Raw genomic sequence first — 21,261 nt, 5'->3', positions numbered from 1 at the left:
AATAAAATCTTAAAAAAAAAAAAAGTGTGAAAGAACAGAAAATGTAATGTTTTAATTTTTCTTTTCTCAAATTGATGTGTGATATGATACATAGCTTAAGTATACAAATTAAATATTTAATTTTTGTTCAATGTTTCATCTTCAGGTTTGCCAGCATCCAAACTCTCGAATGAGAGAATGGGGAGCAGAAGCTTTAACTTCACTTATTAAAGCAGGATTAACATTTAACCATGATCCTCCACTTTCACAAAACCAGGTAAAAAAAAAAATTTAAGTAATTCTTAATATAAAATCATCCTCTCCCATATGTAATTTTTTCTTAATTTATCAAACGGATGATATTCTGAGAATGGGTTTTGTTGCCTAATATTCTATTTTATATGTAGGCCATGGATATCTTATAGAAGGTTGATATGTCTGGATTTTTAGGATTATCTTTATTAAAAATTGTAGCAACTTTCTTGTGAATGATATGGAATTAAAGCTACTAAATTACCTAGAACTAGTTTCCCAGCGTGGAATTTTCTTCTTCATACACTGCTGAAGCTTTATTTGACACCCTATTTTATTAGCCTCCTTGCTTTGGTCCTTAACTGTCTGTACTTTTTTCTCTAATTATCCTTACATGGGGAGAAAACAAGTGGTCGAAGAGACAACTACAATAAAATAGACTTTTATTTTTAAAATACTTTTAAAAGTTATTTTATTCTTCCAGAGTTTATTTTTGAGTCCCTTGTCCTGACTTCTGTAACCATTCACCTATATCTTACACAGTTTTTTAAAAGTCCACCAGTTATATTGTTGGAAGATTGAGTAGGAATGAGGCATTTAGTAGGCATTTCCATTGCCTTCATTATCTTACTGTATTGTAATTGTATTACTTACTGAGTATGTACGATGTGCCAACTAGTGTATTAGCTCTTGGCATAGAATGATAAAGAAGACAGAAAAGATATATGTTCTTATAGAATTTAATGAATTAGTTCTTACAGAATTTTAGTGATTTCATATCTTTTCCTCTAAGTTTTTTGAAAAGAAAACCCTGCTCCATATCCTTAACGTTCAGCTTAATACCTGGCACATAGTGAAAGCTAAAATGTTTTTTCAGTCAGCAAACCAAATAAGTGAGTCCTTGAAGAGAAAAAAGTTAAAAATGAAGCAAGTGCTTTCAGATACTGAAAGGACCAGAACAGAGTGCCTTTTTTTTTTTTTAACTCCAATGGTTTCCAGTAGTTTTATACCATCTTTGTTAATGTCTACCATACTTAATTTTTAGGAGTATTAAGAATTTTAAATTTAAATACTCATGATATATATTAACAGAGTAAATGAAAGTTGATTTTAGAAATTGGGGATTGTTTTCCTCTCTCCAAATATAGCTAGATATAAATAGATATATTTTCTTTAGTGAGATTACTTTCATATGGGTCTTTAATTAGTATCTTTTTTTTAAAGAAAGTTTTTAATTATTTTTTGCTTGGGGTCTTTAATTAGTGTCTTTTGATGTAGGATCACTCTCCATTTAATCCAAAATCTTGACATGTTGAAGACTGGTTTTTATTTTCTCTTATTTTAAAAAAAGAGGACAAAATAAACCTCTGGTGATAACAGTTAGAGAATCATATTCAGTGTTTGTTTTAGTTTTAGAAAAGTTTCTAATACTATTATAGTCTGAGTGGAGGTGAATTTAAATTTAAAAAGCAACAGTAAAGCCTTGTCTTTTTGAGCCTCTCTTCCTAATTAGTTTCCTGCCCTCTTTTCAGAGGCTGCAATTGCTTTTACTGAACCCATTAAAGGAGATGTCCAGTATTAACCATCCAGATATCCGACTCAAGCAATTAGAATGTGTGTTGCAGATTCTTCAGAGTCAGGGAGACAGTCTTGGGCCTGGATGGCCATTAGTGCTTGGAGTCATGGGAGCAATCAGAAATGATCAAGGGTAAGTGTTTAAAATTAACATCCAAAAAGTAATAAAGAGGGACTTCATCCTAAAATTTTGCAGAAGTGGTAATTTTTTATGTATGCCCTTCCTGGCTAAGATCTAGAATTGTTTTTCTTAATCCTACCCCCAGTGACTTTAGTGAATTATCAGGGCTCACCGTTGTTTTGGAAGGATAGAAAAATTGCTGTTTACTTGACATTTGACATTTGTACAAGACTACAGGGTTGTTTATAGGGCAAATGCACCAAGCTAACAAATTTTGTAACACATCCAAAGATTGGGTTTTGTATTATTAAAATAAGCATTGGTAAGATGTAAATTAACACTTAGGACTTGATTCTCAGCATATGTTGGGAAATATAAGAAGTTGCTTTTAAGAGACTTTTAAAAATTTGTTCATTTATTTTGTACCTAGTATATTCTAAGTACTATGCTTGCTAGTTACTCTGATTATACAGGTAAATAGCTCTTGCTCTAAAAGTAGAATCTCAGGGAAAAGGAACAAGCTCTGTAAGTAGAATCCTAATGAGAATAGTCTGTTATGCCACAAAAGAATAGGATTCCAGTGGTAGGGGCCTATGTCCCTGGAGGAGGGCAGAGCCAAAATTATGAAGGACCTTATATACTTTTATAAACTGTTTGGATTTATCTTCAGTACATTTGAGAGGCATTTTAGGAGTTTTAAGCAGAGTAACGGTGTGATCTGATGTGCATTTCAGATATATCACTGTGGCAGCATCATGGAGGGGTGGATGGGAAATGAGAGAACCTGCAGTGTTCTCTAGAAATAGAGAGGAAGAATGATGATTTGAGCTACTTAGCAGATTGATTATGGGTGTGAAGGGTGATATAGGAAATAGAATAAGGAATGACTCCCATATTTCTAATTTAGGCAGGTTAATGAATGATGGTATTATTAACTAAGTAGTAAATACTGAAAGAAGAGCAAAGTGGACTTACTTAGTTTAAGGTAGAACATTGCAGTGGAGAGGTCTATCAAATGTTTGCATGTATTTGTCTCATTCTGCTGCAGAACTCATACTATCTTGTATGATGGCTAGTTGAGTTTTATATGATTGAGATGCTTGGGACTATTATGGAAAATTAATTTTTCTCATTTATTTGTAGTAATAAATTTTCTTAAATACTACAAAATACTGAGATGATTAAATTGAAAAGAGATCTGCCATAGCTTAAATCAAGCTTAAATTTCTTCTTCTAGTCTACAATGCAGTTATAAAATAGGGCTTCATGGTGGGATGAAATTAATTAGTACATGTAAAACAGGAAGTGCATGATATAGCAAACAGTCAGTAAGTTTTAGCTATTGGGGCTCCTGGGGGCAGGCTCGGTCATTTGGGCATCTGACTCTTGATTTCCGCTTGGTTCGGGGTCTCAGGGTCGTGAGATCGAGCCCTGCATCAGCTTGGAGTTTGCTTGTACTTCTCCCTCCCCTTGCTTGCGTGCTTTCTCTCCCTCCCTTTTTCCTCTCTCTCTCAAATAAATAAGTAAAAATAAGAAAAAATAAGAAAAAATAAGTGTTAGCTGTTATAATTTATTTTCATTATTATTTTCACCACTAGAATTAGAATTGAGGATACAGTGGTGAGAAAGTAGCTACAGGCAATTTCCTTTGGTCATTAATGTCTAAGTTGTATGTGGCTAGTTGATAGAAAATTCTTTCTTTGTTTTTATTTGTTAATTTGTTCAAGTATCTGTTTCTCTTTTACATTTATGTGAATATTGAAATACCGTATGACCTGTATTAGGGAAGATTTTCTTGTTCAATTTTTAAAATAGAATTTAACTTGGTTAAAATTATTGTAAGGTGTGTATTTTTACTTGTATTTCTTTTAAATGAATGAGTATAATTTTTTTTTTCGTTGTTTTCAGAGAATCCTTGATACGAACTGCATTCCAGTGTCTTCAGTTGGTCGTGACAGATTTTCTACCAACAATGCCTTGCACATGCCTGCAGATTGTTGTAGATGTTGCAGGTAGCTTTGGACTTCATAACCAAGAACTTAATATTAGTTTGACTTCAATAGGTTTATTGGTAAGTATTATTGCCTTTCTGATGATCATATAATTTAGAAATCACTGGTATGCTGTTGAGAATGAATGCTAAGAGAAAAGGCTTTTGGCTTTAGAGGGGTTGTTTAAATGACTTTTAATTACTGAACTTCTATTTTGCATGAAGGGTTAAATGACATAATTTAAGAATTACTTCATTAATAGACTATTTGGAATAATTTTGATATATCGAGCTGAAATTTAGCTTTAAAAGGTTTGTCATGAGAGGATTTAGTAAACAAGTAATAGTACATACAAGGAAAGTATTCAGTTGACACTAGTGTAAAGATTAACTGACTTTTAATATTGTTTCAGTAGCAACATTTCCATATACTACTTATTTAGTAAATAAAGCTCCAATAAAAAGGTTTACTGTATACACAGGGCTTTGCTATATACACAGTCCTATAGTTTATCAGCACTGCTTTATTAGCAATTAGAAGGCAATATGTTAATGGAAGAGCTTTGACTATGGAAACAGATATACTTGTATTTTAATTCTGTATGCCTCTTGTTCTGTAATTATTGATGTCATGAGCCTTATTTTACTCATCTTGAACGTAGAAGTAAAATCTATTATACGATATTATTAATATTACATAAGTAAACAAATAGAAAGCTGTTCCCAATAGAAATGTATTCAAAGGCAATTATTTAGATTCTTTTAAATGTTTATTATAAGCCAGAAGTTTTTAAAGTCAAACTTAAATATTCCTTACAAGCTGGAAAAATTACTATTAAAAATGTAATTATAGGAAAGAAAATAAGCATGTGTATAGAATTGCTCCCAAAGAGTAGTTAATTCAGTATCGATTAAATTACTGCTAGGTGTCACCTCCTTTATGTTTATGTTCATAGGATTCTCTGCATTTTTATCATTGGCATAATTCTCATTAATTCATACACCACATACTGTGGCTGAGAATGAAGTCATAAGATATATTTGGATATAGTAATTATTCTTGTAAAATTACAAAATATCATTAAATGATAAGGAATTGTTAACAATTTTTTTGGTGTCATAATGGTGTCATGGTTATTTTTTTAAAGCCTTTAAGTGGAAATTATAAAATTTAGTCACGACATAAATATGACAGAATGTTAACAATTGGTTTTCTGTATGTCAATATATTGGTATATTTTCCCTGTTTTTCTGTATGTTCTTGAAATGTTTCATAATAAAAATCTTTGAAAATATTTATGTTAGCTCATGATTGTTTCCCCAAATTCTCCTGAAATCAGATGGAGGCATGTGACAGAGATGTTTTTTAATCTGTTCTACTAGAAAAGGAATTACTAAGTGGCTTTTAAAAGTTTGATTCTGAAAGGTAGAGCAGCCGTGTGTTGCGTATTTATTTATGTGTTTAAAATAAAATACGTGAGTGAAATGGCATTTTTCTACTTTACTTTTTAGTGGAATATTTCAGATTATTTTTTCCAAAGAGGGGAAACTATTGAAAAAGAATTAAATAAAGAAGAGGCAGCACAGCAAAAGCAGGCAGAAGAGAAAGGAGTTGTTTTAAATCGGCCTTTCCATCCTGCACCACCGTTTGATTGCTTGTGGTTGTGTCTTTATGCAAAATTGGGTGAACTATGTGTGGACCCCCGTCCTGCTGTGAGGAAGAGTGCAGGACAAACTCTGTTTTCAACAATTGGCGCACATGGAACTTTATTACAGCACTCGACGTGGCACACTGTTATTTGGAAGGTATTGTAGATCAGCTTGAGTTGCTAGCTTTTGAGACAATTTTTTTAATTTTTCAGTTAATCTTGTTCCTGTTAATTTTTAAAGAAGAATTTACATGCATTTGTGCTTTTGACAAAGCAGAATGTTAGTTTTGTCATACTTTAAATTGTACCTCGCACAGAATAAATTACATATTGAAAGCCTATTCTCTCTTCTTCTGTTTTCGTCCCTGATTATCTCTCTCTCTGACTTCTGCCTTCGCCTTTTCCTTTTTTCTTCCTGTTTCCCCAAAACCACATATTTCAAATGTAATCAGTTGAGAATTTCATAAATAAAAGAATATCAATAATAGTGAAATTTACTTGCAGGATCAACAAACAGAAGTAACCTCTAATTGGTAAATTCTATATGTTTTTTCATTAAATACACAGTTTCAATTTTTCTTTTTCTTCTTTGTTTTTTTAATATTTTATTTTTAAGTAATCTCTACACCCAATGTGGGGCTTGAACTCACAATCCTAAGACCAAAAGTCACATGCTCTACTGACTGAGCCAGCCAGGTGTGCCCTTTTCTTTTTCTTTTTCATCCTCTTTTTAAAAACTTTCTTACGGGGCACCTGGGTGGCTCGGTTGGGCATCCAACTCTTGGATTTAGGCTCAGGTCATGATCTCACGGTTGTGAGATCAGGCCCTGCATCAGGGGCTCTGTACTCAGTGTGGAGTTTGCTTGGATCTCTCTCTTCCTCTCCCTCTGCCCCTCCCCAGGCTCGTGTGCAGGGGCGCTCTCTCTCTCTCTCAGAATAAATATTTTTTAAGAACTTTAAGAACTTTTTACAAAGCCAACAGCTTATTAGTGAGCATCCCCTCTTTGCTAATAGCTCTCCTTTTTGTTCCATCTATTCTATTTTAATAAAAATCTTTGTATCATTTCACCGCTTTTGTGAATTTATGAGATCAGTAAGTTTGACAATAGGCTGCATAGTAAATCTTAATTGTATTTAACAATTTGTCTTCAATTTAATAAAAATATTCCACAGTGTCTTCTTAAAAAATTAATAATGTATATCCACTAATAAAAATAATTAAAATCCCTTCTCTTTCCTGTGTGTTGTTTCAACTCCATCCACTGGCTCCACCTCTTCAGATCACTGGCATGCTTAAGCCCCCCTTACTATTTTAAAAAACAAACTGAAATTTTCTCTGATTCCTATTTTCCTCTTAAACAGCTTAATTGTTAATCTTACTGCCTAATTGTCAGTGATTTATTTTTCCTTCCTCACCTCCCCTGCATTCTCTTGGCCCTTTAATATGATTTCCAGATTATTCTACTTAAGAGTCTCTTAAACCTTAAGGTAACAGGATCACCTAGACGACTTGTTCAAGCACAGATTCCTGAGCCACCAGCCCCTGCCTCCCAGAATTTCTGATTTTTCTGAGCCCCATGACTTGGGGTCTGGTAATTTGCATGTCTATGAGTTTCCCGCGTGATGCTAATGCTGTTGGTTCTGAATCCATATTTTGAGAACCACAGAAATTGTTCATAGGGTACAGGTGGTCTTCTGATTGCCAAGGTTTTCACCCTAAATTCAGTTCTATTCCTACTCATTTTTATTTTTTTGTAGCATTTAACACCGTTGATTATTTTCTCCTTAAAATTTATCTTCCCTTGGATTCTGTTTCACAGAATGCTTCTGCTTGTCTTTCCAGTTTTTTAAAATTTTTTCTTCAGTTCCTTCCCCTGAATCTACTCTTCAAATGTAAACATTCTCCAAGTCCCAAACACTTCTTCCTTGAATTCTTTCTTTCTTCTTCTTTTTTTTAAAATGTAAGCTCCATGCCTAATGTGGGGCTTGGACTCATGACCCTGAGTTTAAGAGTCACGTGCTCTACCGACTGAACCAGCCAGGCATCCCCTTGCTTGATTTTTTTCAAGCACCTTCATCTAGTCCTGAACCTTCAGTTACAACCTCTCTACAAATGTCTTCCATAATTACAATTTTTTACCTGGGTTCTTAGCTTCATTCCCTTCTCGTATATTACCCCATAGATGCTCTATTGATACCCCAGCTCAACAAGTCTTAGAAAATATTCTATCCAAAAATATTCTATCCAGTTAAAATTTTTTTTTCATATTCTGGGACGTCTGGGTGGCTCAGTGGGTTAAGCATCTGCCTTCAGCTGAGGTTATGATCCCAGGGTTCTGGGACTGAGTCCCGCATCCGGCTCCTTGCTCATCGGGGAGCCTGCTTCTCCCTCTGCCTTCTGTCCCCTCTGCTTGTGTGCACTCTCTCTCTCTCTCTCTCTGACAAATAAATAAAATCTTTAAAAAAAACTTTTCATATTCCATGACTTTAAGGATAATATATCTTTACTGTTAAATTTTTCTAATATACAGGATTGGTCTGTCAGGTATAATTTCTTGTGACAGTTTCTAACTGCTATGCTATTACTTAAGCTATGTTATTTTTATGTGCATTTTTATAAATATTCAGGTTCTCTTTCATCTGCTGGACCGAGTTCGGGAGTCTTCTACCACTGCAGACAAAGAAAAGATTGAGTCTGGAGGTGGCAATATTCTCATTCATCATTCAAGGGACACAGCAGAGAAGCAGTGGGCAGAGACATGGGTTTTAACATTGGCTGGTGTAGCAAGAATCTTCAACACTAGAAGATATTTATTGCAACCTTTAGGTATATATACATTTTTCCCCCGGTTATATAAGTAATTCATGTTAAAGGAAATTTGGAAAATACAGAAGATCTTTAAAAAATTTATGTATAGTGCTACTTCCCAAGTATAATCAGTCTTAACTGCCAGTCTTTATGTGTGGTATGTGGATGACGTTTTCATTCATTTCATTGAGAAAATATGTAATGTACCTCATATGGACTAGCTTCTAGGGGATCCAGGGATGAGTAAAATACACAGCATCCCTGTTGTCATGGGCCTGAGGGAATAACTAATTACATAAATGCAAAATTGCTACAGTGATAAATGTTACAAAAGAGTGGTGCTTTGTAAGCTTATAATATGTAATTGACCCAGCCTATGAGATCCAGGTAGGCTTCCCTAAGAAAGCAGTATTTCACCTGAGATCTGAAGGGGGAGTAGTAGTTCATCAGGCAACGGTAAGACAAAATGTGAAGAGTTTTACAGGCAGAGAGAACGTGTACTTGTCAATAGTACTGAGATTAAGAAACCCAGTGTAGATTGTACCTTCAATTCTGATGGTAGTGATGGTGGTGGTAGAGAAAAATTAACAGAAATGCTTTTTTATATAATTATGAGCATGTCATACATATTCTTGCATTTTTACAAGTTATTATTTTACATTTAGCTTTTTGTTCCTGTTTATGTTATAGCATAAGCATATTTATTCTTTCCATCAGCATTTTTATATAGTATTCTTCATGTTCATTTTTTTCTTTTTTTTCCAGAAATAATCTATAGTGTCTGATCCATTTTGCACTCCTAGAGTTTACTATATAATATATATGTAAAAATCCTAGTTTTTAATTTTCACATAAAATTTACATGAAGTGTACCAGTCTTAACTGTACATTTGCTGAGTTTTGACAAAATAAGTATCATTTTTAATACTTCCATGATAGTTACTTTATTTTAAAAGCTAAAACCTACTAGATAAAGATCTAATTTTTTAAAAATGAAGACATAAGGCAGTTTGTGTAGCTTTGATAATTTTTTATAATTTGAAGATTAGAGAATGTGTTTTATTATCTTAGGATAATGTTAATATTTTTAATATAACCATGTACAATATATAATTATACCTAGTCTTTTAGAAAGAGGACTTTTTCCTAGACATAGAGTTATATTAATAGAGGAATTGCGGGGTTTTTCCCCTTATGGTATGAAATATTCTGAGATTAAGTCACAGTTCTGGTTGCTAAATGTAATGTTTCATCTGACTTCTGAACTGGGATGGCAACAGACGAAAGTGTTTTGTTTAGCTGTTTTGATAGTTTTTAAATGTAATATGTCAAAACTCTTTGAACAGTTTATTAAAAATCTGTGTTTCCAATTGTGTGTAAATTATACCTCAATTTTTAATCAAAGAAAGAGTATAGAGGAAGAGACATATAACTGGCCAGGTATTATTTTTTGTCCTGTAAAGGCAGAGTAGTACTTACTGTTTCATACCAGGACGACTTCCAGCTTTCCTAAACTGAATGCTTCCTCAGGCATATGGGTTTATCTCTTCTTTAAAAATTTAGTCATTTATAGCCTTTGGGAAGTGACTTTAAACCTTATTATTTAAGTATTTCATAGCCAACGTATGTCATCCTGCCTTGGAAAATATCAGTTCTTCTGATTTTGGTGTTATTTAAATGCAAGTATGTGGGGCACCTGGGTGGCTCAGTCGGTTAAGCATCTGCTTTTGGTTCAGGTCATGATCCCGGGGTCTTGGGATTGAGCCCCTCGTTGGGCACCCTGCTCAGCGGGGAGTCTGCTTTTCCCTCTCCCTCCCCACTGCTCGTGCTCTTGCTTGATCTCCCTCTCTTTCTCTCAAATGAATAAATAAAAAATCTTAAAAAAAAAAAAAGTAAGTGCAAGTATGTGGGTAATAATCCATGGTATTAAAGCTGTTAGGCTAGATTGCTGGAGGAACGAGGTCATTTTTGCTGGGCTTCATAGAAACAAGCTACATGTTGCTATAAAGAGCTTCAGTATAAATGTGCTTAATTGGTCATAGGAGTAGAACAAGAGATTGGATTGATCAGTAGAAACCAACAACTACCATTTAGCCCACGCTCTGCTGATGGTGGGTCAGCAGACTCAGTTTCACATGAGAGGAACAAATTTAGACTCATTCTAAAAAGGCAGTCTGTTTTTTATGGTACAGTTTCTTCTGGTGTCTCCTTGTAATTGGGGAAAAATGTTTAAGAAAATTCTACAACAGGGGCGCCTGGGTGGCACAGCGGTTAAGCGTCTGCCTTCGGCTCAGGGCGTGATCCCAGCGTTCTGGGATCGAGCCCCACATCAGGCTCCTCAGCTATGAGCCTGCTTCTTCCTCTCCCACTCCCCCTGCTTGTGTTCCATCTCTCGCTGGCTGTCTCTATCTCTGTCAAATAAATAAATAAAATCTTTAAAAAAAAAAGAAAATTCTACAACAACAACAAAAAAGAAGGAAAATTCTGCAGATATAAACTATGTAAATATGAAAACCAAAGTGTAAAGGTAAGATTTTATGAGTATAGCATAGTTTATTTTAAACATTTAGACCTATAAAAAAAACACATTTATTCAGTTATAATTTGTAACTTTTCCCATATTTTTAAGAATGAGAACATCTTAAGATCTTATTAATAAAGCTAGATGGATAGATCAGCGTTGTTACTAAAAAACTTTTGTTTTTACCCTCAAGTTTTTATTCTGTTCTCCTTAGGCAGAAATTACCAGGAAATATTGTAAACATATGTACATACATTTATAGAGTTCTGTTTTTAGAACCAAAATATTGATATATTCATTATCTTCTTCTTGGTGCCCTTTGTTCCTATATTTGAAAAAAATTTTTTACTGTAGTTTTGGGTTTCATTGATTTTAATTCACAATGTTTGTACCTTAATACCTAAGCAAATTTTCCTAGTTGTATAGGAATTTAAGTAGAAAAATAAAGCAAACATTCTAAAGTGTGCAGTAGTAAGAAAAATCTTGATTACTCTGATAGATTTTGTTTTTTCTCTTCCTAATGTAGGAGATTTTTCAAGAGCATGGGATGTTCTTCTTGACCATATACAGTCAGCAGCACTCAGCAAAAACAATGAAGTATCTCTGGCTGCACTGAAAAGCTTCCAGGAAATTTTACAGATTGTGTCCCCCGTCAGAGACTCAGATAAGCCCGAGACACCACCTGCAGTTAATGTACCTGTGCCTGTCCTTATAGGGTCCATATCAGGCCCTGGCCTGAGCAGACCATTTGTAAGAACAGATTCTATTGGAGAGAGACTTGGAAGATGCAGTAGTTCTGAGGCACCTGTAGTTACTGATGAGCTTGAAGATTTGAATCTCTGGTGGGCTGCATGGAATACCTGGTATAGAATTGGATCTGAAAGCACTAAGCCTCCTACTACTTTTGACAAACTGACTTTCATTCCCAGCCAGCCTTTCCTTACAGCTTTAATTCAGATATTTCCGGCTCTCTACCAACACATAAAAACTGGTTTCAACATGGATGACTTGCAAAAGCTGGGAGTCATACTGCACAGTGCTGTGTCAGTCCCGATAAGCTCAGATGCATCCCCTTTCATCCTTCCATCTTATACCGAAGCAGTTTTGACAAGTTTACAGGAAGCTGTGCTTACAGCTTTAGATGTTCTTCAAAAGGTAATAGAATTTTAGTGTCTGTTGAAACAATAATGCATGTGGTTTGCTGGAAGTGTTTTAGTTTGCTGTATATTTTCTGAGATAAATTCTGGATCATCAAGATTGTTGTATATGTATACTTTGTGTAAATTCAAGATTGTAAGCATCCAGTTACTTTAAAAACATACGGTTTTCTGATGTATTTGAAAAGGTGATTCAGGTTTGTTTTGAGTGTCTTTCAGAAACTGTCTATATCCTCTTGTTTTCTTTCACCAGCATTTTTGGTTTGATCATGCAGCTCTTCACAAGAGGATGTACTTTTCTGAATAACAACTTTAGTAAAGTACTTCCGTAATTAGAAAATTAATAAACTATGGGATCATTAATATATATTTTCATTGTATGTAAATTTAGCTCTGGAACTGTTAGTAGCCTATATTTTAAAAAAAGAAGTAAGAATAAATTTATGAAGTATTTTCCTCACAGAAATTTTAAAAAGATATATCTTACCTGTTGTGTTTTGTTACTGCAAAAAGTTATTAAGGTAGGCACATGATGTAATGAGCATTGGGTATTATATAAGACTGATGAATCACTGATCTCTGCCTCTGAAACTGATTAATTATATGTTAATTAATTGAATTTAAATAAAAAATTAAAAACTGAATAGGAAAAAAATTAAAAATACACAGACCTAAGCATCACTAAGTAAATCCCAATTAGCAGGCAAGCCCAGATCAAAATCAAAGAATTCTTTAAACTGTCAAGATAATTGTTAGCACAATTTACAACAACCAAAATGCTAAACAGAAGAATGCCAGCTGAGGAGCCAGCAATTCCAACAAAGTTGCTATGACATTCTAACAAAATTAGAATGAAACTAGATTCTGATTACACATGTGCTAATCAGATTTGTGTACCTCAATTCATGTTTTCTAATTAACTGATTGCATTATATCCAGCTGGAATGATGAAAACTTTCACAGTAAAAGTAGTGGTTTCTGTTACACCATAATACCTCTTCACTGGCTCTGGAGGAAGTCCAGCTGAGCAGTAATTCCTTGAGCTCTTTAACCCTAGTTACATTGTGTAGAAACAAATTGTGTAGAAACTTAAAATTTAAGAGAATCTGACATTTAAAAAACTTCATTGTAGGGATATCAGCTTTCAACAATTAAAATCAAAATAGCTATTTTTATTTTCAGTAGAGAAATTAAAGTAGCCTGTCAGTACGTACTTTTCCCCCCTTGATTGACCATACGCATAGGTTGCTTATGGAGTGGCCTGGAGGAAATTGAAAAGTTATTCTGTCAGAAAAGCAAAGCAAAGCACAGGCCTTATGGGATGTCTGTAATCTAGAACTGTCATTCAGATGTTTGATTCAGCTTTTTATAAACAAAGATGAAACAACGAACCTCCAAAATTCTTTTCAATAAAAAAAGTACGTAATTTTATTTTTAAAAGCTCTGCTTTAGCAATGACAGAACAAATAGAATCATTTATTCCAGCTACTAGGAGTTTGTTCTGAGCTTTTCACTGGCTTTGAAAACAATATATACATACCTTCAGTCTGAAACTTAGGAAACTGTTGCTATTTCTTTATATCAGTTGATACCATTTTGCATTACTAATTTTCACTCTAGCTATTCTTCATTACATTTGTGATTATCTAAATGATATTTCATAGTACTTGAATATGAATCAAACATGGTGTCTTTAATATTTGCTAAGAGAAAAAATTAACATACTTCATTTTCAGTAGAAGTGTTTCTGTATTTTCTCCTACAGGTGTCAAGAAAATTTTTTCACAGTAAAATTTACTTACTTTGGGACTTTATCCTTAAATTAATAAGCTATCCAAAAAAATTTTATTGATTAAAGATCATTTCCTTCATAAAACCTCATTTTTGATTCCACGTTTACCCTTATGTAGTTTAGGGCTTCAGGGTCACAGTTTTCTCTTGGTTTTTAAATCACTGGTTCCCACCAAATTGACCTTGTTGTGTATGCTAATTGATTTTTTTTTGGCCAAGATATTTTGGCATGTGTGGGACCTGAGAATTTAGTTACCTATTTTTCTTAAGTTCTGAGATCGGGAGACTGCATCTGTCTTATTTATTCCTAAACCTCCTAAAGTCAGATGGTTGGATACCGTATCTGCCTCCATCATCAAGGCTGCTCTAGAGTAGTACTCCAGGAAACACCATCACATTGTGTGTGAATGGTGCCCTTGGAGTTGTGCAGTGAAGCCCTGCCTGCTACTCAATGGGGCAAGTTTTGGAATCTCTTTATATAACAACTTCTTAATCTGTAAAATGAAAATAATAGATCCACAGCTTTTTTCTCATTAAATGGGATTTGTGAGGCATTTACTGCCTGGCACAGTTAAACATTCAGTAAATGTTAGCTAGTACTGTCTTCATCATCAAGTTCCCTGTCAAAGGTCTTAGTATATCGGGGGAGAGGGCAAAAAAAAAAGTCTTAGTATATGTAGGTGCTGAAGGAATTATTGTTGAAGGACTTAAAAACAGAAACCTTGAACCATGTCAGAGGTTAGATGTCCATTTTCTTTCTTTTTTTTTTTTTTTTAAGATTTTATTTATTTATTCGACAGAGATAGAGACAGCCAGCGAGAGAGGGAACACAAGCAGGGGGAGTGGGAGAGAAAGAAGCAGGCTCATAGCGGAAGAGCCTGATGTGGGGCTCGATCCCGTAATGCCGGGATCACGCCCTGAGCTGAAGGCAGATGCTTAACCGCTGTGCCACCCAGGCGCCCCGAGGATGTCCATTTTCTGTTCTTGTTTTCACATGTAGTTTTCAAACTGTAATACTAGGAAATGTCCAGATTGCTGACTGATTCTTAACTTTTGGACTAAAATCTGTTATCAGGTTCATACTATAGTTTTTTCTGATATACAAACTTAAGAATACTGAAGAAAAACCAATAATATCTTTTTCTTAGATGGGGTTTGTTTTAAAAAAATGTCAGTTCCATATTACGCATTTTAAGATCCTAGAATTACTTATTAAGTCAACTATAACACTACCGTATGTTTTCTTTTTATAAAGGACCACTGAAACTCAAAGTGTATAGTCACAGTCATTATTTGGTGCTAAGATATTTCCAGAGACATTGTAATACTTAGTTTTCTAAGGTAACCACACAGGCTTTTTCTCTTTTTTAGTCATTGAAAATTAAGAATCCACTTGGTATAATTATTTCTTTTCCACAGTAATTACTGCTTGTTTACTTCTAAGAGTTAAGACTCAGCAAGAGGTTAATAAAGAAGAAAGTGAAACTTAACAGAAGCAGTCAGTAGAGTGAATTTTTTTAGGCATTCAAGTTCTCTATTTACTATTACTGAGAAAAACAACCAAATATTGAGAGATAGTATTAGATATCTTTATCCTACTTTTTTACATTGCAGTTACAAGATGATGTGACTTAGGTATGGCAGCATTTTGCTTATCCACTTTATATTTCAAAACTCTTTAAAACCTAAGTTGTAACTAAGTGGTTACATCTTCTCTCAGGGAAAATAAAATTAATATATTATCTGACAGGTTAAAAAAGCCATGGATTGCAGAAAAACGTAAGTGTGTGCATCTTTTTTAAAAAATTCCTTAAAATTTTGAAATGCTTTCAATTTTGATTTAGTACGTTGAGCGTACCTCAAGTGCAGAATGACCATGCTTTTTGTTTTGTAAAGCACAAATATATTTTAGACATTACATAAATAATATCATTAAATGTTTTTCCCACAGAGAAAAAGAAACACTAAAATATGTGAAAGGACAAGGGGAGAAAACACATTTGTGGCTAGGAAAAAATGAAAATATTAAGATTTATTTTAAGTACTTTCAACATACCTGAAGTAATTAAAATCTGCTGTGTCAGGATATGCATTTTACTCTTTGTTTTATCAAATTGTTTATAGCAATAGGTTTAGTTTCTATTAATTTTTAAAAATTTTCTTATTGTAGATCAAGTCTGTATATTCAGGTACGTTAGACATTAAATATACACTGCCCTGTTAAAAAATTAACATACACATATATCTTAGAAACAGACTTTCATACATGACTTATTTTCCCAACTATAATACACATGATTATTTGTTAAAGTCAGAAGACTAAGCATAGTGCAGAAATCAGCTGTCATTTCAATGAACTGATACTATCACTTAAATAGAAATCAGTATCAGTCAATATCATCTGGGTCAGTGAAGCATTCTTTATGGTCTAATGGCTGTATTATTGAACAAATGATCCGATCGTGGAACCTCAGGACTGCCTGGGACTCCTCTCCAAGTGCTTGTCCTTTTTCTAGTCTGTTAAGTAGTAAATCACACTTTCCATTAAAAAGCATTTTTTAGCTGATTAACATATTTAGCTTATACTTTATTCAATAATAGTTTAAAATAGCTATGTTCTTCAGGGCTTATAAAAGATTGTATAATACTTATATAAAATAGGACAGTTTTTAAGATTCTTTGGTTAAATACATATACAGTGAAGAACTTAACTAGAGTTCAGGTTATCCATTCTGTTTGTTCATATTTTGCTTTTATAGGCCATCTGCGTGGGGCCAGAAAACATGCAGATAATGTATCCAGCTATATTTGACCAGTTACTGGCATTTGTGGAATTTTCCTGTAAACCTCCACAGTATGGACAGCTGGAAACAAAGCACATTGCAAATGCAAAATATAATCAGGTAATTTACTTTAAATTGTATTTTCTCAGTAAGATTTCATGGCTTATAAACAGTTCCACTTAAGATGGACTCTGAGTATCTCAAAGTTTTCATTCACAAATTAACTTTCATATGTCTGTTAACAGTTTAAGCTGAAAAGAAACACTATTTGAGCAACCTTTTCTGTGTTCCTTTTTTTCTTTTTTATTACTTTCCTTTCCCAAGTAGTTCTCTAGCAAGTTTGGCCTTTCATGTTACATTTTTCTTCAAAGTTCCTTTCTTGACTGCTCCATCCCATTACAAAATGGCTTCTAAATCCCTAAGCCTAATCTTGTCTAAAATAAATACCTGCAATGCAAAATGAAGAAATCTGTGTGTATTAAAGAAGTTGTCTGCTGCTGGTGTGAAATTTAGTTGGATTTTACCTAAAAGATTTTTATAGCCATAGTTGGCAAATTTTGGCTTAGGGGAAAAGTAAATTTCTGAATGCATGCACAGGCTAATTTTTGTTCACTCAACATTAAATTATAATTTTACGTGGTCCGAAAAGTAGTTTTAAAATGTGTATTAACTTTTCTCATTCTATTTGTCTTGCAACACAATGGAATCACAATAGATCCAACTATTTGCACCGGTGAGTTAAATTTCCTAAAATTGTCCTAACCTATTGGCAACAAATAAAGTACATCTTTCCCATTTCTTGATAGAATGCTATCTGTGCTTTTTCTTATAGTTGTAATTTTTGCCTGGCTGAAAATTGTTTTTTCACAAAGTACATATCTGTTTGAAAACTTTGCATGTAATATAATCTGACCTAAAACCAAGGACTGAACTTTAAGGCAAAGAAGGTTTCTCTTTGAAAACAATATAATTTAATTTAATCTCATTTATTTTTAACTCATGTGAAAATATTACTTTTTAGGCGGAATGGGTAGCCTTGAATTATGTACCGTTTGCTGAAAGGTCTTTAGAAGTAGTTGTGGATTTATACCAAAAAACAGCCTGTCACAAAGCAGTCGTGAATGAGAAAGTACTCCAGAATATTATTAAGGTATCTTTTTCTTTTTAATTTCTATTCTTTGATTATAACAGTATTACTGAAATTACTCTTTAGGTAATAATATATTATCATATATTGAGATAAATGGAAAATATTTATATTATTATTTATAGGGAATTTTCTCCAACACTCATGGATAGTATTTAGGAAGGCCATTCCCAGTATGAAAAGGTTTTTTAACGAAAAATATTTTAAAGTAAGTATGCATTAGAGTTTTTACAATTCTTAAATTATGCCACAAGTCAGTGAAGAATCCTGTTTCTTAGGACCGTACTTCTCATACTTCAAGGTCAATGAGCATTTAGGGGGAAAATTCACAGCGCGTCAGTTTAACTGATCCTATGTATTTTTTTTAAGTCCGTTCCCTAGTGTATGGACAACCATTTTTATAAAACTAAAACTCATCTCTTGTTGATTGTGTCTGATTCCTCCAAAGTTTATTTCTTGTTTTTTCCTTTGTTTTGAAGGGCAAACCTGAACCTTTCCTTCTATTTACTGAACAAATATAGGCCAATATGAACCATCTTCTCTCAAGGAAGAGCCTTTCTCTGTTCCAAAGCTCATCCTTCTCTTTGTTTCCCTCCTTTTCTCTTTCCCTCTTTCTTTGTTGGTGATTCTTTCTTTTGTTTTCCTTTTAGCCTTGTAAACCGTTATCTTGGAACGATGATTAAGCCCTTTATTTAAGAACTTTCTCTCACTTTACTTCCTACTCAAATGGCCATCCTCTTTCAGCTTTCCTTTTTTTCCAAATTCCTTTACTTTAAACAGCTTGTGTCCTTCACCTGGCCGCCGCTCACTCTCAACCCACTTCATGCTGGCTTACTTTCATACTGTGCTTCAGAAATGACTTAAAGTTTAGAAGATCAAATCTTTAAATCCTATGTCCTTTCTAATTATCTTCCCTATTATATGGTATTGCCCTTGCCCTCTTTAAACTCTTTTTTCCCTTGACTTTTGTCATACTCTTTCTACTCCCCATTCACCCCATCACAACTGTTCTTGCTCATTTATTGAGAATAGTTTTTAAGCACCTCTGTTGCCAGGTACTAACTAAATAGTAGGGATTAAAAATGAATAAGATAATTCTTACATTTAATAATTCAATAAAGGGAATATAGATAGGCAAACAAATAATAATATAGTATGTTAAGTCCTAAGTGAAGACCACACAGTGGATTCAGAGAGACCTGCCTTAGAATAGTGCCTTGCTCTTTACTTGCAGCTGTATGATTTTCGGTAAATGAACCTGTCAGAGTATTACTCATCTGTAAAAGAAGGTTAATACCAATACCACTTACATGTCTGAACTATGACCGTAGGAGTTCATTCTGAATCACCAAATCAGTTCTTTAATGGTTTATAGGAACCTACCTCAAAAGTTGACCAGTTAAAAAGTAAGTCTCAACATGGTAGTCACTATACATAACTCAGATGCTTTACTCCTGTATTCACAAGGGTTAAAGAATAAACGGTCGTTGTAATTAATAGTTTTACTGAAATACCTTGGAAATGGAAAAAAGGTACATTAAAATGTTGGAGTAGAATATAAAATTCAAAGAATTTTAGGGAGAAAACATAAGACTTCAAAGTATTGGTGCTTTAGGTTATGTTTACCTAACCAATAATGAAAAAAGCAAGGTATTGATCTCTCTTAGATGGGAGAACCCCATCAGTCAAATTATTTTCTGCTAGGAAAACTATGGCAAAATGTTCTAATTCCATAACAGCAAGTTGAGAGAGGCTACAAAATTGTAAGTTAACTACTCCTATCTTAACCTTTCAGTTAACATATCTATATTTTATGATGAGAAACTGAAGTTCAAAAGGTTGTTACTTATTCAAGGTCATTGTTTATAAAATGGAGACAGAATATCTTTCTAGGCAGTATATTTGAGGGCTATGTCTGAAAATTGATCTTTCTAGAAAATAACATCCTTTTTAAAGTGAAAATACGTATGCTATTATTCTTTTCTGCTTTAGTTTTTTTTAAGTAATTAAAGTTGTGTGTATATATTTTAATTAATACATATCTTAAACTGTCTTTATTTTCACAGACACTTAGGGTTCCTCTCAGTTTGAAATATTCCTGCCCTTCTGAAAGCACATGGAAATTAGCAGTATCTTCTCTCCTCAGAGTTCTTTCTATTGGGCTACCTGTTGCCCGGCAGCATGCGTCTTCTGGAAAATTTGACAGTATGTGGCCAGAACTAGCCAATACTTTTGAAGACTTTCTCTTTACTAAAAGGTCAGCTCATTCAATTTTACAATTGTAAGACAATCTCTCAAAAAATATATAATACCTGCAATAGATCTAAAAACTATTTCTCATTTCATTAACAAAGTAATTATTAAGATTGCTCCATTGTATACAAAGCACAACTGATTAAACATTTATCCACTAAGTACATTATCCGTGAGCAAATGGAGATTTTTGCTTTTCACAGTGTTTTAGTTTTAAGGCAGGAATCTATAAGACTATATGGATGCATCATAATTAAGGTTTTAACTCAGTGAAGCTAAGAAGATCTGTTTTATAAATCTGCTGCCCATTTGATATTGCAAAAGGAAAACAATTTCAGAAAATCAGTATTTTACCAGAATAAATAAGATTAGTGGTCAGCTCTTTAAGATGTTAGGTTTGGCAAAGAAGAGTAGAATTTTCACTATGTGATATCCACCTGAGAGCTTATGTTTATGGATCCCCTTTTGACCCCTCACTGAGTGAGAGTAGGATAATTAGAACACACACTAAATTTTTTGAAGGAGGAATCTTCTGTGGGTTAACTTAAATTTTGCTGTGTGAAAGCATATCTGCTATTTCAAAATTGGAAGTAATGACGTCCTAATTTGTTTCCACAAATGGTCAGATTTTGTTTTACTTTCTTTTGTTATTTATCATCTCTAGAAATCTTATAGATACCAATGCAAGTGTACTCTTTGTATTTGCAAAAAATTATAGGGACTCACAAAGCATATTCAAACAAATTATGTTTTTATCTTTAACCCTGAAAAATTGAGTTCCTCCGTGGACTCCATTGCCTAAAATCACTATGTTAATCTGTATGAATTAGATAGGTTTAGAAATTTACACTTTTCTTTTTCTTTCCCAGTTATCTGTTTGTATATGCAGATTTTAGACCGGGTTTTTTTTTGGCAATGAGTAAAACTTCTTTAAGAATTTCTTTTCCTGGGGCACCTCAGTTGGTTAAGCGTCTGCCTTTGGCTGAGGTCAGGATCCCAGAGTCCAGTGATTGAGCCCTGCATCGAGCTCCCTGCTCAGTGGGGAGTCTGCTTCTCCCTCTGCCCTATACCGTGCTTGTTGCTCTTCTCTCTCTCTCTCTCTGTTGCTCTCTCTTGCTTTCTCTTGAATAAATAAAATCTTAAAAAGAAAAAAGAATTTCTTTACTATGGCTGAGTCTTCCACCATCTTACTTATTCTCAACTTTCTTGTTGAATATTCTTATTTTATTAAATT

General features: G+C 33.7%; 1 protein-coding gene across 3 annotated transcripts in view; it reads left to right on the top strand.

Moving 5' to 3' along the window:
- MON2 (MON2 homolog, regulator of endosome-to-Golgi trafficking) overlaps window positions 1–21,261 on the top strand; it is a 97,678-nt gene that overhangs the window by 59,201 nt on the left and 17,216 nt on the right. For 2 of the 3 annotated variants that reach the window (XM_026500122.4, XM_026500124.4), the window contains 10 exons: window positions 146–256; window positions 1,764–1,939; window positions 3,836–3,998; window positions 5,430–5,723; window positions 8,195–8,393; window positions 11,423–12,051; window positions 16,604–16,747; window positions 17,343–17,360; window positions 17,649–17,777; window positions 19,841–20,031. In XM_026500122.4, the coding sequence (XP_026355907.2) occupies window positions 146–256; window positions 1,764–1,939; window positions 3,836–3,998; window positions 5,430–5,723; window positions 8,195–8,393; window positions 11,423–12,051; window positions 16,604–16,747; window positions 17,343–17,360; window positions 17,649–17,777; window positions 19,841–20,031 (2,054 nt within the window). The remainder of the gene's footprint in view (window positions 1–145; window positions 257–1,763; window positions 1,940–3,835; window positions 3,999–5,429; window positions 5,724–8,194; window positions 8,394–11,422; window positions 12,052–16,603; window positions 16,748–17,342; window positions 17,361–17,648; window positions 17,778–19,840; window positions 20,032–21,261) is intronic. The other variant, XM_026500123.4, reaches the window with a different exon arrangement.

Source organism: Ursus arctos, unplaced genomic scaffold (genome assembly GCF_023065955.2).
Source record: "Ursus arctos isolate Adak ecotype North America unplaced genomic scaffold, UrsArc2.0 scaffold_21, whole genome shotgun sequence".
In the NCBI taxonomy this organism is placed as follows: Eukaryota; Metazoa; Chordata; class Mammalia; order Carnivora; family Ursidae; genus Ursus; species Ursus arctos.
The sequence above is the reverse complement of the archived record's forward strand: the minus strand, read 5'-3'. Positions and strand labels throughout refer to the sequence as shown.